Source organism: Paralichthys olivaceus, chromosome 18 (genome assembly GCF_024713975.1).
Source record: "Paralichthys olivaceus isolate ysfri-2021 chromosome 18, ASM2471397v2, whole genome shotgun sequence".
Taxonomy (NCBI): domain Eukaryota; kingdom Metazoa; phylum Chordata; class Actinopteri; order Pleuronectiformes; family Paralichthyidae; genus Paralichthys; species Paralichthys olivaceus.
In genome coordinates, this window is record NC_091110.1 from 5,580,388 (window position 1) to 5,608,380 (window position 27,993).

Sequence of the window (27,993 nt, forward strand, 5' to 3'; positions counted from 1 at the left end):
CCTCAGGGCAGTGTGTCACTTTGTGGTTTGGGTTTTATTCTATAGTACATACAGCAAATATTCAATCAATGATTCATGATACCAAAATGAAAAACTGGAGTTTAATTCTGTTTTCATTTATTTTCAACCCAAATGGAGCGGCTACGGTCCTTTTTTTTTCTCCAGACACCGAAACATCAGAGCTGGGAAATGTGTAGTGGATTGCCCAGCATATTTGTGACGAGGCTGGCATTACAGGTCGCCACAGCAACAGATCTCAGCAGGGCATAATAAAAAATAATTTTGATAACACAGCAGGAGGAAGAGAAAGCTTTAATCTTTGTCCCTGTTCTCCTTGATAGAGAGACTAAAAGAGCTAAACCTCCCAGCTATAGCTACAGCAACATATCCCTTAAGCTGGATATATGGATGTGAAGAAAACCGTAAATATTCATATCATGTGAAGTAAATAAATACATCCTGAAATTCAATAACAAATTTAAACCAGTGTGACATGAAATTGAAGAATATCACTTCATTGACATTAGCCATTCTCTCACTTATTTTCAACTGAGACATTGGAACAGTAAGGTATGCCATCCTTGTTTCCATGGTGAAGCAATTACAGCAGGTGGATAAAGACTAATTGTCGTGAAATACCCTTTAAATTCTTAATTGTTGTCATTAGTGGCAGTTTAGTTTAAATTGTCACAATCCAGAAATATAATTGTTTCTTAAAGATGTCTAATTGACAGTATGCTTTTCCTCTGTGTGTTTTCCAGCAAACCCCCTGCTGATTAATTCATCCCTGCAACCTGACCTGACAGTGTCGCGCACCTACACCAGCCCCATGTGTTTCCAGGACTCCATCGACAAGGAGCTGATGGCCGAGCGCTCGCTCCTCGACCCGTTACCAGATCTCAAGGTCAAAGGTCAGAAAATAAAACTGTTATGAAAGCCTGTCTCTGTGGTTGTCAGCTACTTGTGGACTTACAGAGATGTGTACAGCTCTGCAGTTGCAGTCAGAGGGATAAGCCGTTTGGATTTAACCTGTTTTCCTCCCAAGGCAATCTCTAAGAAAGAGCTCAGACAAAGAAAAATAACAGTCATGACCTTGGAGGGCATCACAAATTGACCATTTGCTAAGCCACATCCCGCTTGGTTACTGTTGCTTCATCTGTAAAGCTCTTTACTGTGACATGGCACATGTTCACTTTGCAACGACAACAGTGGCAGAGTTTCTACTCAACCATTTATGGTAATTTTAGAAACAATGGATCATCGAATTCAGAGACAGACAAAAAGAAGTCTTCTCACTTTGAGATAGTGACCTTCCATTTCTGTAGACAGCACAGTAAGTTGCTGTCAGCTTAATGAATTGGTTTCAAAAGCTCTGGCAGACTTTCTAGTGTTTCCTGCCAACGCGTTGGAAAACAGCAGTTCTGTGAAAAGTAGCCTTGATATCATGTTAAAAGACATGGGGACACAGAGAAAAAGAAACTGATGGTTAAAAACAGAAATCATCAAGATCTCGCAAAAAGTTTTGCGACGTGGACTGCGTGGACAGTCACTAAGTAAACTTCTGCATGTCCCTTTCAAGGCTCCGTAAAAGACTGAGGCTAAAGCAAAGTTAGCATCTTCACCAGTTGATGATCCATGTGGGAAAAATGTTAATAGAGAAACAGCATTTCCTTGTATTGCCCGTAGCCTGTAAATAAAAATGAGCAACACACTTCCACTTCCTCTCACAATGCAGAAATGAAGCCAAAATATCAAGAATATGACAGTGGATGGAGCCGCGGTATCTAGGTCTCCCTGATACACACGCTTTACAAATCAAGAATTATTTTGAGCTGTCAATCGTGACATATACAACCCTGCTTTCATAGCATCAAATAACTAATTAAAACCAAACTTATTAGACAATGAACAGTTGAACATGCATCAGTGTGATGAGAGCAGAAACCATCTCTAAGAGAAAGATATATTTTGACTTTTTAATTTGTTCCAAGTCCCATTCACTAACATGGAGAAGGCAGGGTTTAGGATTTATACTGGATCCAGCACTGAGAGGCTTAGAAAGGCTGTGGCTTCACTTTTGGGGACCTGTTGTGTCGTCTGTATATACATTATATACAGTCTATGGTACTGCCATGTAGGTAGATAAGAAAATGCTTATAGATTGTTTTTTCAACATGTATTTTTCACATCTCTTCTCTTTGTTAAGGAGTTTACATAGTATTTTATCTCTGATCTCAAGTTCGTGATTTGAGTTTGTTTAACTGTGAGTCACAGCTGTCTCACTGTTTCTCCAGGGGTGGCAGAGAGGGCAGAGTACCACGTCATGTCCCACCCTCAGACATTTCCACGGGGCCTGGCTCCAGACTACAGAGGAGTTGCAGTGGGGACGACGCTGGGCAGGAGAAGCAAAAACCTCTTCACTCCGCAGGTCTCTCTGACTCCCAGCAGGCCTCTCCACAAAGCTACAGCAGTGTTTGGCCACACTGGAGGCAGGCTGGTGGTTCCTAACACAGGTGGGCCTGCTGCAGGGGCAATGTTCTTTCAATATGTTCCTGAACAAGCGCTGAAATCTCTACCGTGAAAAAGAAAAAGCTTTAAAACAGCAGCAGAGATGACACAGAGCATCTGTTATTGCATTTTGAAGTTGTTTGACCTTGTCAGGGTTGGTCTGGAGCGAAAATGTGAAAATGTCATCGATCGCCCGAGTAACACGATTATTTACTGCAGTTAGACAGCATTGGCATTTTCTCACCGACCGATGAGTCCTGACAAACCCAATCTGCAGAGCATGGAAAGTGTTTCTAACCGCACAAGATACATAAATGGGAATGTTTGACAAGATGAATTAATTTTAAGCAGCATCGTTTTTAACATTTTAAAACCCTACTGTATAATATGAAGAAAACATTAGCAGGTTATGTAAAGTAAACCTGTGATGCTCAGTCTACCACATTATTCAGCTGCCGCTTTCCCGTGGCCTACATTCATCATCCTGTCCCTTGAGGGGCTTTATCTACTGCAGCGTAGATTGACAGTAATTGTTCATCATACAGTAGAATATTTTGTGTATGTATGCGCCTGTGTGTTTGTGTGTTGTGACAAAGAGACTGTTGGCAGCATTGATTCACAAGGCCTTTGGGACTTGCTTCCATCACCTTTTTCTGGGGCCATCACCTCTCTGGTTGTCACCCTCAGTAGAGAGACCTGACAGCCAAGCAGGTGTGTGTGTGTGCATGTGTGGGTGTGAGCTTTGTGTTGATCACTTTTTGCATACCACCTTCTCTGCAGGCATCAGTCTGCTGGTGCCTCATGGGGGGATCGCAGAAGACACTACCTGGGAAATGTACATGATCATCAACCAGGAGGACAGCAGGTGAGAGATTCTCACAGAGATGGTTCAATCGGTTTCTAACGCTGCTCCCTTTTAATCTTCAAACCCGCTCTCATCCCCCTACCTGCCACATCTTCTCCTCCTCTCCCGACCGAACATGCGCCGCGAACATGCACGCAGGCCCTCACATATGGCGAGTACGCGGATACATGTGCGTATACGCGAATACAGATTCAGACATATTCCCGCCCAGCATGGGGCTCTTGCGCATCTTGCAGAGACTACAGGGGAGGACATGTGTCTCAAACACATCGGCAGCTGCAGACAGATAGCATTATTGCCTTAAGCAACCATCTCAGCAGAGGAAGATGCACTCCATGACTCTGGTGGCCTGTTTTGTGTTTGTAGACATAACTGACAATATCTCCCTGCATCCTGACTGGTTAGAGAGGGGGAATTGTGAGCTTTGTCAACTCCTGATGATGGGTGATTCTGATTTGGGCTTTGGTTTGATGGGATGGTGCAGTCTGCTGGGTGACTGTTGCCTGCCAGCAGGAATCTACTTCTTTCTTAGCAATCAAGATTTTCACAGAGCTGTTAGTCAAGGAGAAAATGGAATAGATAAGAACTGTTTGAAAAGGAGTCTAATACCTTGAGTTCTTTTGCAGCAGAGCCTCAAAAGCTATCTCACATCAAGAAATCAATTTTGGGACATGTTAGTGATTCATGGTCGACAGTATCAGATTATCAGCATGTTTGTGTGAATCCTTGCTACCAAGGTATATAGCTAACAACACTGTCTGCAGGTCTCCAGAAAAACCAGCAGAGCTCCAGTACAATAGTCCTGTAAAACTACAACATGTCTATTTAGCAGCACCTCTCATTAGTCTGGTGTGCTGCTCTTGGATGGACACAGTATTAGAGGCAAATAAGAAATATATTAAAAACTGGTATTTTAATGAGCAATAAACACTCATTGATGATTGTTTTTGCTATTATTAGAATTTGAATTATTTCACAATTAGAATTTATTTCAGGGACCTCCTGAGACATGGAAATTGTTTCAAAGCTCCCCCTACAGGCTCTCAGGGGAGTTCATAACCTTTTGAGGGAAGCCGACCTCCCCTTAGCTTCCCCGTAACCATGATTATTGTATTTTATTTGTTTTTCACTCTCATGTATTTATGTCTTTATTTTACTTGTGTCAACTCGTGTTATGTTTTGTGTTCACGCTGTGCACATAGTTTTTCTGGCCTTAACTTCTGTCATAACTCACGTTTTCTGCATTCACATTGTGCCAATTCAAATAAAATGTGCTATTTAAAAAACATTTGCTATCATGGCTAACTACCTCTTGATGAAATTCAATCTCATCATCCAGGAGAGCATCAAAAAGGACATTTAGTGCCATCTGAAATTCATCTGTCATGTCAACTCCATTAGGTGCCACAGTCATTTGGGTGAAGCTACAGGTCATAGGTTCACAGCTCAGTTAGCAGGCTGGTTGTACACTCCCCTGCCCAGAGTATCCTCATTTCAGCCAAGCTGCTGCTCTGCAGGCTCCTGCTTTGCTCTGATAAGCCTGATGCTGTTTACTTCTCCGGCTGTCGTTTAAGAAGCTGCAGGAGCCGTGCACCACTGAGCTGTCAGTCAAAGCCTATCTTCTGACAGCCGCCAAGTCCAGAGGAGAAATTGGATCCTTTCTTCCCATTCAAACCTCAGCCATCTACATAAGACGTTGCTTTCCTCTGCAAAGAATAGGAATCGATCGGCTCTGGCTCAGTTTCAGGTGTTCACAAGGGCTTTCGTCCATCCAATGGACTTTACAAGATTATTTTGTGTGTGATCTCTCCCAGCTCAGTGGGGGACAGTGGGTAGTCCAAGGACAGAGATGTAGTGTGTAACAAATTTGCCCGAAATGATGCGACTCACACAAGGTTGAGTGAAGGTGCTCAGCAGGCGACTTTTGGGTCTTCTTTTCAAGGAGGCCCTTCTATAACTTATTCAGTTATTTTCTGCTGGTTTTACCTGTGTTGACCAACTCTACCTTGTTCAGATACTTTTAAAGATCCCCATGAATTCACTTTCAAGGCTGTCTTAATTTTTTGGCCACTAGGGGAGAGTTCAATAATTCATGAAAACCTGTTAACTGTGGACTCTGGTTAGAATTCTGTCTGGGCTCATCACTGAGTGACACCCTTACACCACAGATGACTGATGAATAATCATAACAGATTTATTTAGCACCTAGAAAAATGAGAGTGAAGATAAAACAAATCCAGGATAGAAAATAATAGTAGAAAATGAAGCTGGTTAATGAAAACAGGAGGTCGAAAGCCTTTGTGAACAGGTGGGATTTTAGGCTGGGTTTAGGTATCCTGGGGAATTGACACATGTATGTATTTCATTGAAGCCATCCACTGGTTATATTGAGTGGTATATGGAAAACAAGTGAGCTCACATTATTTTACACTTCAAAGTCTGTTTACAAGTCCGGGGGGGGGGCTTTATAAAACCAGAGGGTAGTGTGTGAAATCAGAAATGTCCTCAGGTGAAGTCACTTTTTATTGGCTACCTGCCTAGCATAAGATACTTACACAAAGTATGTATAGTCTGAGTATAATCAATTAATAATTCAGTACTGAATGAAAGGGATCTTCATCGGTAGAAATGACTGCAACAATGTTTGATTTGTGTTCTTTGGATTATATCCAGACTCACAGAGACTGTGTTTCATTGTTTTGAAATTCCATCTACTGATGATACGCATGTCTCAGTAACACTAGTTCATCGCTTGTTTATTTGTGAGATGGAGAACTGGTCCTTTAACTAAAAATATTAAATATTCCTCTTCTAAAGCTTATAGTTCTGTAGCTATTTTTCTCAATACAGCTGTGACAGACTGTCAAACACTGATGAGGCTTTGCCAAAATGTTAATTTTTAATTGTGGTCTGAGGATCCATGACAGTCACGCTTGAAAGTGATAAAGTGAAAGAAGCATGTTTTCGCACAGCACAAATGGGACTGAGTTAACTAATATCCCCGTCTACCACCTACTCTTTAATCACCATCCTGGAGTCATGTTTCTTTGTTCTCACACGCACAGTTAGAGATGCTAAATAACCATCTTTAAGCTTTGCTCATGGGCAATGTGGCTAATTAGCATAGTCTGAGCAGCAGGTAACCTTGGTTTCCTCTGAGCCTGGGGCTGATTAGCACTAAAGTGCAGCTGCAGGGGCACAGTGCTGTCTGATATGCGATTTCAATTTTAGACAGCGGATCATAACCTCTTTTAATTTTTCAGTGTTGATTGGTAGCAGCATAACGGAAAAAAATGTCTTCCACACCAGTCGCCAGCAGAAACTGTTAAATCAGCATCATCCACAGTGTGCTGCATGGGAACGCTACCCACACACCCCCAACTGTGTCTTATTCATAAAACATGTCATGGCATGTAGAATAGACTAGTATAGAATGGAATAGAAATAGAAAGTACTTCACCAGTGTTGTTATGTTTACATCTTTCGTGAAATAAAATAATGGAAGTATCCCAAATTTAACTACCCCAACCCCTTGCCAATTGAATGCTGCATAGAACATACTGATTACCTTCATAGTCTCATTAGTTTGTCACATATCAGGATTATGCAAAAACTACTCATTTTGTGGCAGGCTGGGGCATGACCCATTTAATTTAGTTGTGGATCCAGGATTTCTTTTTTCTTTTTCTTTAACATTGTTTTTAAACCTTCTTTTTGATTTCTCAGAGAATAATTCATGGATTGATGAAAAAAAAAATCTGATGTGTGTGCAGTTCGGTGCAGATCCAGATCTGATCTAGTGAATAATATAATTGTTGATGAAGTGATGAGTTGATTAAAAAAAAAAGAATTCTGGCAATTATTGTGATAATAATTGTTTCAATGGCCGAGCTGGTTTCTCTCTAATGTCCATCTATTTTCTGAATATCTTTGTTTTACATACTGTCATTGTGTGTTTTAAGATTTGTCACTTTTCCAAACTACAAATTAAACCTGCTTATGAATTTATATGGAAATTGGACACAGCTATTGAATTGTTTATGTACGAAGTGGTACAGAGTATGTGTCAACATAAAAAATGTAGCCTATTGAAATTATACCTGCACTGTCTAATTCATTCTCACTCTGTTTGACTTTATATTCCTACATACGTGTGGGTGCATGCACATGACTTAATATTCCTACATTATTGTGGGTGCATGCACACTTTACACATTCATGAAACATCTGTGTTCAATCAATGATGCTGAGATATATCCATGCTGCTCCAGTGACAACAGCAGCTTTCTCTTGTCCTGTGCATGTGAGGTGTCCAGCCAGGCCAGATTCATGACTGATGGTGGTCCCATCGATTGCTCTCGGTCCTCACGGCTCCCCGCCAAAATTAGGCCCCTGGCCAAGAGCAGCTTGGCCCAGCTAATCTGTCACCGGGCCGGCCAGAGCAGGCTTCATAAGCTCCATCGACCCACAAAGCTTACACGCTGTGTGCTAAAGCCTGTCCTCCCCAGCCCCACTGTCCATTAGTCTTGGTGCTTTAATCTTCCTCTATCTGTGAGTGTGTGTCAGCTAGTCAGGGGTTGATTCATTATGAGTGTCCAAGGATTTGAGTTTACTTTGTTCAGAGGCAGGGGTCACACTCTGCTATCTGAATGTTTGATTAAGCAGTGATTAATTATTCGTGAGAGTCTTATTCTTGTGTTCCTACAAAGATTTTAATGAGAAATGAAACAGACGTGTTTGTGTTATTATGACATTTGCGATAATATTTGCTGTTAATATGTGATTTCCCTCCGTGTGCAGTACCTTGTTCGAGGACGGGCCCGAGATCTTTTTGAGCCCTGCAGTCACGTATGGACCACCAGGCCTCGACCTGTCCTGTCCCATAGCCATGACCATAGCCCACTGTGGGGAGGTTGCCGCTGACAACTGGACCATTCGGCTAAAGAGACAAATGCAGGACAACAAGTGGGAGGTGAGCGTTTTCTCCTAAACTTCAGCTGCTGTGCAAATTGTGTGGTAACGTCCATGCAGAATGTTAACACATGTGGAAATGCACAACTTTCACCAGCACCAGGAATATCAATATGATCTGATAACCTGCGACGACTCATTTCGATGAAAATTTTCATCCTGCAATGTAGTCATGCGAACACGGAGCCGATTTCAGGGTTGCCAGCTCGGATTCATCATCCTGCATAAAAATTCAGCCTTTCAAGCGCAACCTCATGCTGTCGTACATCCAAAAGTAATGTCAGAGCGAAGGCAAATGACAGCTATTAGTCACTGAGACATTCATTTCTTTTCCAGTTTAATTATAATTGTAGTTTAAATTGCTTTTCATTTCATAAAATTCTTTTCATAAATATGTGGATTCTGAATTGTAGCTGCTCCTAAATATTGAGCATAAAAAGCTACATTGCAAGGATTAACACACACAATCACATATATACTTTGTATATATGTCTTTTTCATTTTGTTTTTGGTATAATAGCAAACATAAATCAGAAAATTAACAATTTAATACATCATCAACATCATAGTCTGTTTAAACATGGAACACAACTTCAATGCAGTAAATGAGTGAGGCTTCACTCCGAGAAATCTCAGATCTTTACCCAGTAAATGCTGCATAGACACTGAGTCATCTTGTCCTGTTAAATGACCGGTGTTTATTGCCCACTGGGAAAATGTCCACAACCTTTTGATACTTTTGGATTATTTATATAAGTAGCACTCAGAGCGGCTTTATTATCACCATGACATAGAAATCTCTCTCTGCAGTATGGGACCTTTAAACCATTTAACACTATTCGTCTAAATGTTTCATAGATCTGTGTTTACTGCGGGGAGGTTTTTGTTTTTACCTCTTTCGGTAAATTAACACTTGTGAAAAGTCCCTCAACTGTGCCCTGTAAGAGCTACTTTACTCTCACAGAGGACTTGTTCAGACATCTCACTTCAATCCAAACACCCTCTATCCATTTTTCCTTTTCAATCTTGGCAGAGTACACATATTTAGGATGCTCCTTTAATGTTAAAGTAACCTCATCGAAAAGTGTTGGGGACCACTTCAAGGCAGACTGACCCCGGCGCCACTATGTGTGCCTGACCTTGGAAGGCCAGTGGCTCTCTTCGAGCCTGGCCGTTTCTCTCTGCGTGGCATTTGCACAGATGTAATTTGCCAGCAGACATGCTGGACAAAGGGGAGCTATCAAAAGAGCCATCACTGATGGGAGTTATATGCCATCGGAAAGGAGAGAATAGCAGAGGGAGTCAGCGGAGGGGACAGACAGAGAGATACAGACAGACTGTTAAAGAAGAAATGTGCTCCATGAAAATGCAACGGCGTGACCCGTCTCTGTCACTGTGAAATAATGAGCCCTTTATCTCAGGAAGGATGCTTACTCAAACCCTAATCTCTGGAATTAGTGATATAATGGAAGATGGAGGTCTGCCTTCCTCTCTTTCCTTCTCACTCCCCTTTTCTTTCACTCCGTCTGCCTCTCAGTGCCATTTCCATTAAAGCTTGTACTTTTGTACTGCAAGAGTTCGACTCCATCATTTCTCCGTGGCTGCCTGGCGGGGATGAGCTATGTCATGGAGATCCTTCATGTCTGCTGGTGCACTAATGGGGCAGGTTAACGAAGCTGCTGGCCACTAAATTACCCTGCGTTGTTTTATATATATTCAACCAGGCCATATGCAGCGGGGACCTGTGGGTCACAGTTTTGTTTCAAAAGAGATTTAGGGAGCATGAGCTGACGAGCAATCTGCCACTGGACACAACTGCACCCTGCTAATTCATTTTGTCAGCCTAACTGTATCCCCATCTGTTTAGTGAGGTGGGTCATGATTCATTGGACCCTCGTTCTATTCAGTTCTGTCCCTCATCCACTCTGGGTCTGCAGAAAATGTCCATTTTACTATGAAGTTTTCACAGCATCCCTAAAAAAACAAGTCACTTAAAATTTCAAATCCTGGATCCATGGCATTCATTATTTTAGTTGTGTGCTTGCTTGTTTATAACTGTAGCTATTTAGATATGTTTTTAAAGATCTAATTAAAATTTGTGTTGTGGGATTAATGACATTTGAAAAGAAAAGCAATACTCACAGATCATAGGCTGAGTAAGTTTTAATCCTGTTTGCTTGACTCCAATTGAATTGTTAATTTCATGAATCAGCAGTCTTAGCTCCACTATATTTACAGTAGGTGGGTGTTGAATCCTCCAAATCAAAAATCATCAGCAACACAGTGTTCTATTGTTGAACTGCTCTCACAATCAAACCTAAAATCAAAAAGAAATAACTCTGGTCTCCCCGGATATTTCCCTCCCTCCAAAGGAAGTGATGTCCGTGGATGAGGAGAGCACATCCTGCTACTGTCTGCTGGAGGCCCAGAGGTGCCACGTGTTGTTGGAGCATCCAGGCCGCTACGCCCTGGTGGGGGAGCCACTGAACCAGGAGGTGGCCAAGCGGCTGAGGCTGGCTGTGTTTGGAAGTCTGGATACGAGCAACTCTCTGGGCTTCACCCTCAGGGTTTACTGTGTGGACGACACGCCCCATGCTTTTCAGGTACGAGGTAGAGAGAAATGGTAAAGAACCAGGAATGACTTGATGAAAATGTTACTTAGTTGCTTCCAAATTAGGTTTTGTCTTGTTAAATCTACAGAGCCATTGCATTTATTTTTCTTGAAACCTTTTTACCTAAGGGGTCACGAAACATCTATATAAAAGGGTAAAAAGCACAAAAAGAAGTTTTTAATACTAAGAAATACAATCCACCATGGCCATCTTGTGCTTTCGGATCCAGAGTCTGACTAGTGACCATGGAGTGGAGCTTCAGTACTGATATCCCACTGAGACACAAGCTTGACCACTCGTCGGTCAGTCTCAGCTGTCAATCTTCAGGTTCCACCCTGTTTTCAAAGCATCAAATAAAACATTTAAACCAAAATTTACCAGAAAAAATTTCCCCTTGACAATACATCAATGTGAACTGCCTGAAATGACAGATACCATCTTTGAGAAAAATGTATGTGACATGTACTTTGACCTTATAGTTTGGTCAATGGGCCACCCACTAACATGGAGAAGATGGGGTTTATGACCAATACTGCAGCCAGCCACCAGGGGGCGAATCAAGATTGTTTGGCTTCACTTCTTAAAATACAGTCTAATGCCTGTAAATTGGTACAGCATTGTGGCGTCATGCCGATATTTAGTTGGTAACATTTACTATTATCACTATCCTAGCTTAAAAATATATGCAATTAGCACTAAACACAAAGTGCAGCTGGTTGTCAATGTTAATGCAGGTATTTGGTCACAAATTTGTGACATTTTAATCAAATCTACAAAATATCAACCTCCTTGCGGCATAACTTAGAGGTAAAATCAGTTGGATGTATCATCTGGGAACCATGAATGTCTGTATGAAATGAATCAATGGAAATCCATGTCTCACTTGTTGAGATATTTCAGTCTGGGCAAACATGCTGGTCAGACCAACGCACCAGTATGACCAACCACATAGCCACACTGAGAGGAGATCATTATTAAACTCTGTCTGACTGAGTGATTTTTATTTGTGTATTACTGATAACAGCAACAGTTACTTTTATATTAATACTAACAATAATACATAATAGTTAGCAGTTCATTTTATAGTAGTAATAATAATAATAAGAAGAAGAAGAATACATAATAGTTGTCGTCTTGATCCTGCAGCTCTGGAGTCAGATCCCTGCAGGATATGAGAGAGACAACCACTAATGAGGCTCAAATGTACATATATTCAACAGAGTTCTTGTGACACATAGTGATTGGTCAGCGTTGCTTGTGAAGAGCTGCAGTCTGAGTGTTTTCGTGCTCCACTGAAGATGCCTGTTCACTAACATTGCCATTGGGAGATGCTTGATGACTTGGAGACAATGAGGGACTTTTAATTACAAAGACAACAGATGCTCCGAGGTTGCTCCTCTGCCCTTTCTTTGTGTAATTTAATTTGCTCTCTGCTAATTAAACGTGTTTCGGGATTGCTTTCCATGCAACAAGTATGTGAAGACATTCAAATGTTTCTCAGTTGCAGCGCCACTTCATCTCCGTGCTCCTCTGCAGTGTTTAGTGAATGGTTTGCCCTTCTGCTTTCAGTGTGGGCTCACACACCCACACTAGTACACACAGTAATACACACACATCTTTTTGTTCAAAGGCTCTGGAGCCAAAAAAGTACAAACTTTTTGCAAGAGTAATTTCTTTCCTTTCTTAATTAAACACTTTTAGTAGTGGTAGTGCTGCTAGTTTTCCCACAAAAACACAGTCCTGCTCCACTTGAGCCTTCATTCAAAATGTAGAGTTGCAAGTGAACAAAGAGAAATTGGATGGTGGTGCCAAGAGCCAATTCACTTCAGCTCTCCATCAGTCAGACGTGGTTATTTGTTCATTTGTTCTTTTTTTTGTTGGCTTTTGTTTGGGCTTCATACGACAATTAATTTCCCCTGTGAGCTTGAAGCAGGAATCGATCAGGTTGGAGCCAGCCTGTACTTTGCATTTCCCTCCTCTGTGTGCTGCGTGACTGATAAGCACCACTCACGCAGGACTCACAGCCACAGCCCTCGATCCTGTATCCCCAAGATACAGAGGATCTAAACACAATCGTGCACGTACATACAGACGCGAACATACATACATGCATGTGTTTTTCTTCTCCAAAGATCTGGAACATTTACTTCACTAGGCAGGAAGACAGAAACCACAACAAGATAGATTTTCTTTGTTTATGCCTCCTCTTAGTGCCGAAACAATATTTTCTCTCCTCATCTTATTGTCAGGCTCTAGCTGTGTCGGTTTGTCGCTAATGTGTCGGTTTTTGATGTGTGGCTGGTTACCTGTTGTGAGCAGCAGCGACTCTGTGGGGGGGGGTGATTCAACTTTTAAGGCACAATCACTGTGGGTGTATTTCTTGAAAGCTTAAAGGTCCAGTGTGTAAGATTTAGGTGAAAGGGAACTATTGGCAGAAATTTAATGTAGAATAATCCTCATGATGTTTTCACTAGTTCGTTTCATCTAAATTGTATAAATTGTAGTTTTCTTTACCACAGAAAAGACCCTTTATATTTAAATACTTTATATTTAGATCTAGGGACCCTCTCTACGGAGGCCGCCATGTTTTTTACATTAGTCCAGACTGGACAAACTAAACACCTTTTGAGTTTTTATGACAACTGAAGTTCACCACAGGATCTTTTTCATGTTTGGAAGGAGAGGGAGAGGTGAGGGGTGTTCAGCTGCAACATGCAACTTCAACACTAGATATCACTAAATTCTACACACTGTACCTTTAAAGATGCACAGCACACAACACAGCTGTTCTTTTTTTGTGTTTACCTTATTTATTTATTTACATCATTCACGTCACAGTACAGGATTGAAAAATTGAGGTTTCCAAGGTGCACACCAAACATGCAGATCTTTTAAAAGCCAAAAAAACATTTCTCTAAAAGCCCATGAGATTGGCGTATTATCTTAAATTAATTGCTGTTTATGAGTATGTGTCTTTCATTTTTCCCAGTAATATGGACACATTTCTGACATGAAAATGGGGAACAGTACTTGCTGAGTATAGCCTATTCCCTTAAGCAACAATCTTTGACATCATTATGGCAGAGTCTCAGTGTTTCTCTCATTGAAGGAGGCTCTGATTGGATCAGTGGACCTACTCTCCCTATTAAATACTTGTAAAAATATGAAAAACAATCTGAACATGTGACAATGATGCATTGTAAAAATGTAGTGGAGTAGAAAGTATAGATTTTATATCTGCTGATATATGTAGTGGAGTGAAAAGTACCCAAAAATAAATCTACTTATGTAAAGTGCAGATGCATGAAAAATGTACTTAAGTACTTTTACAAAGTAAATGTACTTTGTCTACATCCCACCTCTGGAAATCACATCACAAACTCCTACAGCCTGGGATGCATGTTCTGCAGTAAATGCTCATTTGGTCCAGACCATCAGTCTGACTGACCCACAGAGATTCAGAGAAGAAGCTTTCAATGATTAAAAGATATTAGCTGTATTTATTGTTTGAATTATTTTTTTAAATGGGCTGTCACCACGTTATCTAATGAAATTGTTCAGCTCTTCTGTCATCTGTGTTTGTTTGTGAGTGACGAATCAATAGAAACATTTTGCTGTCCATGAACTACTTGTTTGCTGTAGTTCCAGCCTGGTACAGTGAGTTTAAATCATCCTCTGCTTCCCTAACACCCCCCGGGTCCCGCCTCCCTGGATAAAAAAACCAACCAACACCTTTCTTTAACAGGAGGTGGTGGTGGGTGAGCGCAGCAGGGGCGGGCGACTACTGGAGGAGCCGAAAATGATGCTGTTCAGGGGGAACACTTTCAGCCTCCAGGTTTCCATCCAGGACGTCCCACAGTTACTCTGGAGCATCAAACCTTTCACCACCTGCCAGGTAGGCGACTCCTAGCTGTGAGTTTTTGTCATTTTGAGTTAAGCAATGGAAAGCGGCACATGGGTTTACTGCACGCGCATCATCGTTCTCATTTAAACCGAGCAGCGCTTGGTTGGGGATCACACAGCAGTGCACCTTCATCTGCTCTGTCTGTTCCTCTTTTAGATCCTGTCTCCTCCACCAGTTTCCCCGTCTCTCACTTGGTCGTATCAAAGCCAGAGGACAGCAGCAAGGGCACAGCATGATATCACTAAGACTAGCTATCTCACCCACACACACGCCCATACAAATTTAATTATGACTGCCAGGCAGGCACACACATGCACATCTTATAGTTATCGTCCTAGGGGTCTACATGCTGCATGTTCTGCCCTGTGATGTTTATCCCACCAGTGACATCCTATTAGCAGAATTAACCCACTGTAGTGCCTCTAGAATACCAACAAGGTTTCCTTGTGGAGGGGGAGAGTTGATGTACGAGGGTCCTACAGGGAAGATGACTATAGGTTTCATTCAGACACTGCTCTCGCTGGAAGGAGGCTCTTTCCATGCCACCATTCTCCTGTCTGATGGCTGAGGAGAGGGGATGATTCATCTGTAAAACAGTGTTTTTGACCCGCTCTCTCTGCAGCACAGTGCGGGTCACACAGTAGTTAGTAAATGGATGTCAAAATTGCCCCTTTTCAAATTCCGCTTGCTCCAAGGCTCTGTTACTTTTTTGAGTTTCTCAGTTGTCACATTTGGAAATATGGAGATGGAGTGCAAACTGGGTAACTGTAGTCGTCTCTGCCCCAGTTCCATAATCACATTACAGCTCCTGATCTAACAGATTGACATTTCCAATCTCCATGTTATCAGAATATGGAAAAAAGACAAGCAGTAAATATGTCTTGGAGAGTTGGACTTTAAATCTGTGGGTTTTACTTTCGCTCAAATAATCCTCTGATTATTTTATATCAGTGCACAGCCTATTGTTGCTAATAATGTGGGTCTGTTATAAAAATAGATCTAATGATTGCATGTAAAATTAACCACACTAACTTCATTTTCCCGAGCAGCAGTGGGTAAAATAACATGTAATTAATTAAATTTGTGCACAGATGACTCTTCCAGAACACGATACGTTTCTGTCCCAAAGGACTCTAACGGCTGCTGGTGTTCTCTCTGACGGGGAAACCGCTTGATTAGGCGAGATCATTGATTGGCTAAAGAGGCCACTCATTCGCTCTTAATTAATCATGTACACAGCAAAGTGGGCGGCGAAGCAGGATTTAAATAACGAACGTCTTTAGCAGGGATTTAATGAGTTTGTTGTCTCCTCTGTCTAATGCTTTCATCGCTCTCCCTGTTCGTCCCCGCACGCTCCCCCCTCTCCCTCTCTCTCTGTCTCTCTCTCTCTCTCGTCGCCCTGCAGGAGTTCTCCTTTTCTCAGGTGTGGGCCAGTAACCAGCGTCCCCTGCAGTGTGCCTTCTCTTTGGAGCGATACAGCCACTCCACGTCCCAGCTCTCCTGCAAGATCAGCGTGCGACAGGTCAAAGGTGAAGAGCAGATACTCCAGGTCTACACGTCTGTGGTGGAGGTGAGTGTGAAGCACTCGTGGAGACGGCATGTGCTCGTTGTGTGGGCAGTCGTGCGGCTTGTTAATAGGCTCTTTTATCGGACTGGATAACTCTTGATTTGATTTAAGGACTTGCTTAATGAGCCTCTCAGGGAACTTTTCATGTATAGATTGCAAATTGTCTTGATAAGTCCTTGTCCTTGTCTTCATATTGAGGTGCGGGGAATTTGAGCTGCAGTATCAGTATCACCCTGACACCTTGTTCTTTCTTTCTGTCTGCGCTACCAGAATGAGAAGGGAGTGGTTCCCTTCTTCACTCAGTCAGACTGCACCATCACCTCTCAGACAGGGTCAAGGGCCTTTAAAATCCCCCCGTCGATCCGTCAGCGGATCAGTGCCACCTTTGACACCGCTAATGCCAAGGGGAAGGACTGGCAGCTCTTGGCTCAGAAGCTCCACATAGACAGGTATGAGTTATAGCACTCTGAGACCTCCACACCTATTGCTCACTTTCTCATTGTGTGGTTGCCATCAGGGTTGGGTACGAGGTGAGGTTCTTACCAAGTGGGGCCTACACATAGATTCTGGTGCCTGAGCTATGTTGCCCTGTTTACAGGCAAATATCACGTGCCTAGTTCACATGCACTTAACTAAGGTGGCAGCACACTCTCTACATGGTGCCGGCAGCACATGACATTAGCCTACAGTTAGATTGTAGCTACCTCAAACTTGGGTCGACACAACAACAACATTTTTCCGGCAGCTGGGCGTGCATTCAATGTCTAAGCAATGGCTGAGAGCCAAGGTAGCAACGGCTTGTTGAGTTGGTTGCAGTCTGCACCTCATTGTTTACGATCCGCCGGTAAACTGAGAGAAAGAAGAAGGAAGAGAGGAACACAACAAACGTAATGAAGCACCTGGTGACACACAGTTGCATGTTAAGGAGGGGGATCCACCGTGTTTGACTGCTTACATGAGCCCATGTCAAGCAAATGAGCCGGCGGTGTGGGCATCGCTGCCCCCGGTGGTGAGGAGATGATTAATGAGGAGTTTGGAGCTAGAGTATTTGACTGTATGAATCTCTGCAACTGGTATTTAGTGTTAAATAATTGTAAATGTGTTTATTCATTATGTGATGTTGTCATATAAATGTATTAAGAGTTTTGCACTCATTTAGACATTAAACTTAAGTCTACTTATAGTAAAAATAAAAGTTTCCTTTGTCGTTAAACCAACCCAACCCCAGTTTACTGCCGAATCATGTATGCATTGCACAATGATTCAGCTCATGTGTTTTGTTCAGGTGTTAATACAGAATCAGTGAATGACTGGAAAGAATAAATTCTGCACTCTCTGCTCTCCCTCCGCTGTGTAAACGCTGTTCCCACTTTGAATACTATTTTTAATCTGGAATTTTGGGGCCGTGTCGGCCTTAATCTTCCATCAGCAAGCAGCCTTCAGTAACCCGCCACGTTGCTGATTTCATTATAGATCTAGAAACACATGCAGAGGGAGGGAGGAAGGGAGGGAGGGAGGAAGGGACCGACTAACTGCAGAGAAGAGGCTGTGTTTTTGCTCAAATCTGAAGGAGGGTCTCAGACCGCTGACAGGTCAGCCTCTGGCCAGAAACCGTGTTCATGTTAGCGCTCCTCATTAGCAGTAGATCTGCATGTGCTCCATCCTCTGACTAAACCCTGCAGAGGTTCAGCCAGGTCAGTGTTTGCATAGGCTGCTGGAGGATTTTAGTTGTTTGGTGATGGCCTGATCTCTATTTGAGCTTGAGAGGGGAAGTCAATAATCAAGTGCTCATAGCAGTACGTCTTCTCTCTGCCTTACGAGGGAAAAGTTTCCCAAGAAACTGTGACAGAAACTGTGATAAAAAAGACAAACACTGGTGACTGAGGAGTGGGAGGGGATTTAAGATCTTTTCAGCCTAATAGAAAACACACCTGGAAAACATTTTTGTACTTAGTTGAGCTGATTTGTGAAATTATGTCTCTGAATGTGTGGGAACACGGAGGAGGGATCCAAAAGGAAAAGTGAGTCGAGGGCAACAAAGAAAATCCCCATTTTAATGAAACACTGCACTCTGTTGGTTAGGACTAATAACAACAGCAGAGGAAAATCTCACCACAGACTGTAACTGAATGTGATTGGACCATTACTGTCAGCCTAGAGACATTTCTCTGTAGTTTTATATTTTAGTTTTATTTCTTTAGATTTTATTTTGTACTTTCACTTGCTCTCTTGTCTACCTTGTTTTTAACTGTGCTGCTGTGACAAGTACATTTCCCTGACATGGAATGAATGAATCTTATCTTATATGAGTTCTAGTTACAAAATGAATTACTTTTAAATATTTTGCATTTTTTGAAATGTAGTTTTTGCACAGCTGTGTTCAGGCATTGAAATGAACAGTTTTATACAAGTTTTGTATTTGCATCTTTTCACAGTGGCCAACATGTGACAGACATTATTATGGAGCAAGGAAAATTCATATCTACAAATTTTATTTTTGCACGGCAATACAACTATTGCTCAGGCTCATTCTTTATTAGGACATCTGCATAGTAAAGCATGATATAAAGCATTTAATCAAAGTCCTTTCACCGTGCAGAGTGCGCCTAAATCTAACCTTAAGCTGTGTACATACAAGCAAGATCATTTCTGATTCGCAAGTTGTTTTAAACCTCTGAGTGCAGAGCGGTAGAAGTGTCTGTCAAGTCAGGTGAATCTTTCATCTGGCAGTGAAACATATTTTGCATATTCATTTTCATACATTGGTATAGCATAATAAACTGTTATTCCAAGAGAGACAAACATTTACATATCCAGGAGATATTTGATATTATTTATTTGAATTGTCAAGGAGACAAGTAACCTGAACATGTATTAATTAAAAGTATTTTAAGGTCAGGTTACGTGTAAACTGACAGCAACCACTACATTTAAAGTTCAGTTTACTTCGATCAGGAGAGAATTCCGTTGAAGAATGAACAAAATGTATTTTCATATCCTGTAAGAGATGAAAGTGATGTTATATAAATGAGTCAATACGCACTAAGACCCTTTATGATGTCATCAAGGTAGTAAGGGGTGTGGCTACATGAAATAGTAAACCCCTTGGGGTCTAGACACTGGTGGCTGATGGGATCTAGAGAATGTTGAGGATCTAAATGAGATGAATGGAGGCTGGGTGTGACTGGGGAGGGGGGAGGGAATCACTGAGACAACAGCTGACAGCAAGAGAGACGAGAACAGATTTAGACTTTGACAGCAATGATATGATTGGCTGATTGACGTCATGGTAAAATCTGATTGTCTTACACCCAACGGAGAGTGATTGAGAATTGTGAATGAACAAGACATAGAGAAAGTGAATCCTTCTTTTGTCTCGAGGAGAAAATGAGAATAACTGTATGATGTATTTTGGTCTCAGCAGTTCCTCCATGTCATCAACTCTAATATTCTTTTTTTATCCTGTGGCATAGGAACCTGTGCTACTTTGCTTGTCAGGAGAGTCCCTCATCTGTGATTCTGAGTCTTTGGGAAGCTCAGCACCAGGACTCAGGGGATCTGGACTCTCTGGCCAGCGCCCTGGAGGAAATTGGCAAGGTCCAGTCCCCCACGTCCGCTACACTTGGCTGCAGCAGAGACGAGCGGGACTCTGGATTCACGAAACTTGGGTAGGGCAGGTCTACAGCAGGTTGAATCTTGATGAACCTGTACTGCATGAACACTGATGATCGGGTGTGTTAGCTAACACACAGAGGTGAGGTGGAGGAAAGAGGACAGCAGGGAAACTCAGTTTTTTAGACTGTTACTAAAGGGACATTTCTGAAATGGCACATACAGACACACAGGAAACGTGGATCAACAGTGGGGGAGTGTTTGAGTTATCGAGAGGCACCAACAAAAACTTTCTGGATAGGATGGAAGTATCCCACACCCGTCTTTGATTGAAAACTGTCAGCTCCTCGACACTTCGTTCAATAACCTCTATTAAAGGATTATGGGTATCTGTGTGAGGTGAACTCTCCATGTGGGATGGAGCGTGTTGTAGACAGACTGCCAATCAGTCTGGTGTTATGACCTTCCCAGGAGCAGATGTGTTGACACCTGCCGTCAAACAGTCTTCTGGGCTGTCAAAATGTTTAGTGTAACGTCGTTATGTTGTCATTCATTTTATAGATCTCCTCTTGCTTCGTTTTCTTTTCTGCGCTGTCTCTGCTGGAGTTAGGTGGAAAAAAAAAATCGTATCCAAACTATAGGGTCAGAGACACTGATAGTGATGGTCCACACTGATCAGGATTTAAATGATCTGATGATGTCCACAAGCTAATAAACAGGCACAATGACGTATAAGAAATTACTTTTAAAGGTTTCCCACATTGACATGAATCACACAAACAATTCAGCAAACATCCTCATGCGCACGGAAGAACATTTTCAACCCCATCAACATAACACGTAAAGGCTACAGAGGAGAATAACTCTTTTAGACATGCACTGAACTCCAGATAATCTCCAGACATTCTCCAGAGGAGCTGTATGTGTGGAGGCAAATGTCCATGTTTCTCCAGCCAGCCCCCTGGTAAAAACTGAGAATGTTTGAAAGAGCCGATGCAGGAGCTTCTCTGCGGAATTCCCCCGTGAGCGAGTGGGTTTACTGATGATGCTTTTGACACGTAACTGGCACAAAACAACAAAATGAATTAATAAATATCTCAGGAGGACTAGACACTGCAGACACTGATGAAGACGTCAAGAGAGTTTTTGGGGATAAGGGCTGATTCCGGTCTTTTTGTCACCTCAACAAAAACGTGATTTCCACAGCTGAATTTATATTGTACATCCCGCTCTGCCACATCTGAGCGGAGAATCTCCTGCTGTGTTGTTCATGTGTGAAAGACAAACTATGGAGAAAGTCCGGACGCAGTTCTCTGCACATCTTCCAGAGTTCATGTCTGAAAATGGCTTTAACCCGCTGATCTGTTCTGCGTATAGCAACACAGACAACTTCTGGTTCTTTTTTAAGGAAATTAGTTAATGAGTCGATCTAATTCTTTGGTTTACCTTTATTTTTTGATCTAAATCCTGACTTGTAATATTCTGTGGCTTAACTGGAGCTGACATTTCTGGATCGCAGCTCGGCACAAATACTCAGACATTGTTTGAAGACACTTCACAAGCGGAGGGTGTTAGACGACCGAGGAGAGGGAGAGAGAGTTGAAGAAATCCTAAAATACAGGAGGATCCCCACGTTCAGTCGCTCCATGCGCCCTAATCTTAATAAAGTGACTTTGTGTTGAACTCTGTGTTGGCTCTCTCTTTTCCTCTCCCTAATGAATTCAAGTCTTGAAAGGCCCAAGATCAGCCACAGCAAAAACAGTTTTCATCAAAGAGATGAAACAGAGACCCATGCAAAGTCCAATTTTCAGAAAGATGTAACAGTTCAAGTCTGAGTTGGCTTTACCAATTGACCGTGTTGATGTTGCAGTTTTGCGTGTCTAAGAAGCTTCTTTCCAATGTGCCTGAGAGTCTGTTCGTGTCAACCCTTGAAATTGGATTAAATCAGTCACCAATGTGAAACAATGTCACTGTCATTCCTTCCTCAGATTTATTATTAAAGGCTTATTTTGACATTTTGGGAAATAGAGCTATTTGTTTTAGTGCTTATAGAGTTAGATGACGATGCTACATGTTAGCTTAGCATAAAGACAACTGGGGGAGCAGTGGTGCCTGGTCCAACGGTCCAAATCTCCCTGAAGTTAAACTAACTGATTAACATGTGGAACCTAATTTGTTTAATCCATATAAAACTAGTGTGTAACTAGAATGTCTCAGTAGACTAATACCGCCAAGGCCCAACTGTCCCCTCATGGAGCTACATTTAACTTCTCTAGCTCCAGATTTGTATCAAATTTTATCAGTTTTATCAAAATCCAGGGATTATTCCCTGAGAAATAAATGAAAATGTTGAAAAACGTCCCATTGCACAATTTCAAAGAAAGTACAAAATAAAATCTGGGCCCGCCCCCTGATCTGAATCTGCACCAAAATGATATCTGTTCATCCGTTCATCAAACTTTTTACCTAATCCCTAACAGCTAACAGTAAACAGACGCATATGAACACATAGCCTCTTTGGCTGAGGCAGAAAAAACTATTTGCAACAACTTGGGGTTACGCATGCAACTGTTTCTTAGGCGGGTGCTAGGTCTCGCTTAGGAGAAGCTTAGGATGAGATGCATTCAAACCTGGAACATACTGAATCACATGTTATTGTCACATGCATGACATGACAAATGCCCTGACAGTGATTCCAACCAGTATGTTTTGTTACCCCTGCAACTTTTCCTTAAGAAAATGCATAATTCCCCAGCTGAAATCTGATTGGCCCCTGAAGTGCCCCTGTCTCGTCAGTAATCACTTACTAACAATACTGACTAATATGGTGATTTATACATTTAAATTTTCTAACCTTTTTAGAGTTCCACAATGACCTTGAACAACGAACAAGCTCTGTCTCAAAGCTATAGAGCTAACAGTAAACAAGACATGACTTAGAGGTTGGACATATAATTAGCCCCTCCTTGTAAATTGTGGCCCCTTGAGCCACCTAATTCAGACAAATCCTAGATCAGCCACTGTTCATCACAGACTTAACGATATCACCCTGTGTGGTAAATCAGCTCTGGTATCATCAGATTTTCTCTATACTTTCCGATGTGTTTACAGATGTAGCTGAGCTTCAGATGGTATCAGTCAGGTTTCCTGAAGGGAGACAACACTTCATTCCAGCTGTGTGCACAGACCTTTTAGAGGCAGGCAGAGGGAGTAACAAAGAACTGAAGCTAGCACACTGAATTAATCAGAAGCGAAGCCAAAGATGGGACTCTCCTTGGAGCGGGCACTCAGACGGGTGCTGTTCACGCCTTCATACACGGTACAGGAAAATATCAAAACCCCTTTCAACAACTTAGAAGTTATTCTAGTCGACAGAGAGCTCAAGAAGGAAATTCATCCTGACAACCGCCCTGTTGAGCGTCTCAACAAGGATCAGAACGCTGCAGGAGATGTTTGAAAGCTGATGGTCTACTGAGAAACCAAACTACCATTACATATAAAGAACTGGACTCTGAGACATGATGGAAATATCGTCCTGAAGAGAGTGGGCGTAGCCGAGGCTTTATGGCACCACATCACTCCAGACCACCTCGGTGCCAGTGGACGGCAGCCGTTTTTTCCGCATAATAGTATATAACATGCTGCTCTGCACATATGATCAGTGTTACACCCCGTACTCTAATTTACAGTGATTTCCATTCAGGGGAGGAACCACACTTTGCTATGCAGCTTGAAACAAACAGTTATGATGTTTTGATTTACGCCGCCTCGTAAAGACTTCATGGAGCCCATTATAGAGTCGACGATTTCATGTAGATTTTTTATTTTAAGGCCCTGAAATTGGCTTTTTGGCTCAAGGCTTGGACAGAAAAGACATATGGTGCCAAAATTCAGTTTTCTGTTCCCAAGGAGTCCAGCTAAAATCTCACATGCCTTGAATGCTATTTCTTTTCTTGCATTTATTGAACATTTTTATTTTGTAAATTAGATTTTGTTTTCCCCTTTACACTGCTGTGTCATTTCCCTGCCCTCTCATTCACGTACATACAGAAGCAACATTTTAGAAGGAACTGATTTATTGTGTTCTACATCACAAAAAATCACAGTTTTCTAACTAATTATGCCTCTCTGTGGGTTTTGTGTCATCAGAAAGTCTGACCAGAATGTTTTTTTGATTATTATATACTATTTTAAATAAAACAATATGCTATAGAGTTCATCACCACAAACGGCGCCCAACTTGTAAACACTGCAGATGTGTTTCCTAACAAATCTGAAGCATTTAAACCTGTTGTCTCTGATGCTATGAAAATTATCTCATTTGATCATCTGTCACCTGAGGATGCTCAGTGTTTCCGTCTGCGTCCTTTACTCCTAGTGTGTGTGTGTGTGTGTGTGTGTGTGTGTGTGTGTGTGTGTGTGTGTGTGTGTGTGTGTGTGTGTGTGTGTGTGTGTGTGTGTGTGTGTGTGTGTGTGTGAGAGAGTGCGAGAAGGAAAGTTGTGTTTAACTTTTCAAAAGCCCTGTCACATGTCCTTGAAAAATCCGGCCTACAGTAGTGCTACTATTTGTAGTACACTACTGTACTATTATTCAGATGTGTGATGTAATGAATTTTTTTTTTTTCCTGATGCTAATTTCTGAAGATCTGCATTGCTTTGGAGGAAATAGAAAACAATGCTCACCTAAGTAAAAATGTCACAAGTTTTATTTTTTAACCTTTATTTTTTTAGTTGCCATTCCCACTTGTGTTTTTCTTTCCAGGAAGGAAAGAACTTGCCTTCATGTGACGCTAAAAAAACGAAACCGCTGGAAAAGTTGAGAATTGTTTTATTCTTTAGATAATTGTGTATACTGTGTGACACGTTTATGTATGTTTGATTTGAAACATCTGGTTGCATTCTCTGTACTCAACATTTGATTGAAGTGTTATATGAATGTTTGTGTTAAGAAGGTAAAACGTGACAGCCATACTGCTCATCATTGGTGACGTTCTCTTATACAGTCAAGTTCTTTTTCTTTTCTTTTTCAAAGGTTTGCTATTTTGAAAATGTACATATACTGTATTGTGTTGAAATAAATATGCAGTGAAAACATATGATTTACACTTTCGCTGTGGTTTATACGTCACACTTTCCATCCAGATTATATTTATTCTTTTTTACGTAGCGCTCTGCACAGTGGGTGTAACCAGGATTGACTTTCACTAATTCTGGCCAACTGCAGAATAAACTCTTCTTCTCGTTCTCCAGCATTTAAGGTGTGGACTTTCATAAATCTCCATTTTGAAGATTTAATTTATGTGATATATGAGGCATTTATCACGAAAAAAAACCTGGAGTCTGCAGCCATGCAGTCCTGATTCTTTGAGGTACAGTGATGCCAGCAGTAAAAAACTGTATCCATCCCTCCATCCATTCATCTTCTGTACCGCTTGTCCTTCAACGGTCGCAGCGGGGGAGGGGGGGGGGCTGGCATTGGGCAAGAGGTGGGTTTCGCCCTGGACATGTTGAGGTTACAATTCTTTAAAATAGGACAAATGGAACAATATAAGCACATGAGAGTCCCATTCCAGTATCGTAATTCCATACACCCGTGCTTGATAAAAGTGTCAAATACAATGAGATCTAAATCAAATATACTGTTTATGTCATGATAAGTCCACTAAGATCTAACAGGTTGAGAGCTTGTAGTGCCTTTCGTGCAAAGTTGGAACACCATGCACTTAACAGTCAAAATACAATACAACAGAGGAAATGCAACACCACAGCAGTAAAGTGAGTGATTGTCTTAATAAAATAAAGTAAAAATACATAGATAAGATTAATTTCAAATACAAGAAGTTATTAAAATGCTATGATGTTGTAGATTCAATTTTAAATGTGTAGGATTGCCTTTATTGACCCATAATCTTCACTCAATAGTGAAATTCTTCTTGTTTACATTCAGACATTTGTAGCTGTGACACTCTATGTTCAGGTGAATCTGCTTTGCTTTAATGATCCTTGAGACGTTCCTACAACTTTGATCCGAGTCCACCCAAGGAGGACTGAATTGATTGGACTGAAGCTGTGTCTCAATTCAGACTGATTGCATCATAGCATCCGGCTAAACTGTCCCAATTTGAAGGCTCCGACAAATGCATCCTTCCTTCCCCCGAGCGATGGATGTCACACCAGGTGGATCCTTTCTGCCCAACCTATCCCAGGATTCATTGCGCTTCAATGAAAAATGCTTTTCAGAGAGGTTATGGTGGCAGCAAGTGAGACGTCGGACTTTAGCTTATTATCTTAAAAACAAATTCCTTATGTTTTAAGAGATGATGTCACTGCTCCATGATTTCTTGCATTTCCACCATTCCATGTATATTTATAAATCTTGTTTCTCTCTTTTTTAAATCTAAGATCGTAACTTCTGCCTTTTATTTTGTATTCGTGTTCCATATTGTCCTTTGTACTGTTATGTTTCCCTCGAAAATGAGATAATACATTTCAAGAAGTTTATCCTATGACAATACATTCCTAAATTTAAACTTACTCTGAGAACATAAGGGAAAAGATTCTCTTATTGAATGAGGCAAAAACTTCACCCTTCAGGCATCAGTCCAAACACAATATATCTGACAAACAACAGGCGCCGCTCAGGGCCTGAGGAATGCCATCCCACAGTGAAGCATGGTGGAGGCTATTGTGATGCTTCACATAAGCAGATATAGGGAGAGGGTAGGATGAATGCAGCCAAATACAGAGAGGTCTTTGAATTAAACCTGCTCCAGAGTGTGACCTGGGACTGGAGGCGCTGTTCAACCTTCAGCACGACAAACACCCCGAAGCATACAACCAAGACGGCGCTGGGGACAATCCCGTGACTGTGCTTGAATGGCACATTCAAAAATTGAAGTTATCTACTATGCCGATGGAGGGGTGGGTGAAGTGTTTGAGTCCACAAAACACTTTTGGAGTCTCAGGGGTACAGTGTTGAAGCCAAATCCAAAAAACCACAGGAAAAAATGTTAAAACCCTCCATACTACTCCTGTGGTGTCATTAAAGTCTCCATAAGCCCCAACATTCATATTCAACTCGACATGGCGTCATTTACACCATGTTTTTAGTTTAAATGTCCTCTGATATCCTCCTCGGGTGCACGTTCACCCATGGACACACCGGAAAACCGCACACACTCTCACCCAAGGACACACGCTACGTCCACTAGCATCGCTGCTTCCGGTTGTGGACTTTTACTAATGTCAGGGCTTCCAGACACTTGGATGACACCACAGGAGCAGTTGTTTTATTACATTTAAAGAATTGCTCACCAGTTACTTCAATTGTATTGGATTTGACTGCAACCCTGTTTACCCCTGAAACTCCAAAAGTGTTTTGTGGACTCTAACAGTTCACCCACCCCTCCATCGGGGTGAGAAGATAATAAGTACATTTATATTCTTTGGTGGACTACCCCTTAAATGTACATGTATGATAAAAATCCACCAGCCTCATTAATAACTGGTTAATATTTTCCAGACGTTAGCAACAATTAAATCTCAAACAGCAGATGGCACTGTGTGCTTTCTTCTTAGTATAGGTTATCTTATAGGCATGTCTAGACATTCTCTGTGTGTGTGTGTGTGTGTGTGTGTGTGTGTGTGTGCGTGCGTGCGTGCGTGTGTGTGTGTGTGTGTGTGCACGCACATTTGTGCATCTGTGGGTTGTTTCCATGGCATGAGGTAGTCACTCAGACTTGCATGTGTGCCCTTTCACAGTTTGGGTAGGGTCCAGTCAGGCCTGGCACTCAGCAGCCAGCTACACCCCGTCTGACAACGCCAAATGTAAGACTCTCATTCCAGTTCTGCCACAGTGTGCAACACAAGCGAAGTTTGATTAAAGCAAATGACAGATATAATATACTAACTTTATACATACTACCTTTCCCAAGGTAGAGCATGAATAGTTAAG

General features: G+C 41.7%; 1 protein-coding gene across 1 annotated transcript in view; it reads left to right on the plus strand.

Annotated features, from left to right (window-relative positions):
- Window positions 1–25,135, plus strand: part of LOC109626350 (netrin receptor UNC5D-like) — a 179,214-nt gene extending 154,079 nt beyond the window's left edge. The window contains exons 10-18 of the mRNA XM_020082229.2: window positions 762–911; window positions 2,295–2,513; window positions 3,289–3,373; window positions 8,174–8,345; window positions 10,717–10,947; window positions 14,702–14,851; window positions 16,266–16,430; window positions 16,698–16,876; window positions 19,901–25,135. Of these exons, the coding sequence (XP_019937788.1) occupies window positions 762–911; window positions 2,295–2,513; window positions 3,289–3,373; window positions 8,174–8,345; window positions 10,717–10,947; window positions 14,702–14,851; window positions 16,266–16,430; window positions 16,698–16,876; window positions 19,901–20,099 (1,550 nt within the window). The 3' untranslated portion in view covers window positions 20,100–25,135. The remainder of the gene's footprint in view (window positions 1–761; window positions 912–2,294; window positions 2,514–3,288; window positions 3,374–8,173; window positions 8,346–10,716; window positions 10,948–14,701; window positions 14,852–16,265; window positions 16,431–16,697; window positions 16,877–19,900) is intronic.
- The last annotated feature ends 2,858 nt before the right edge of the window (window positions 25,136–27,993 follow it).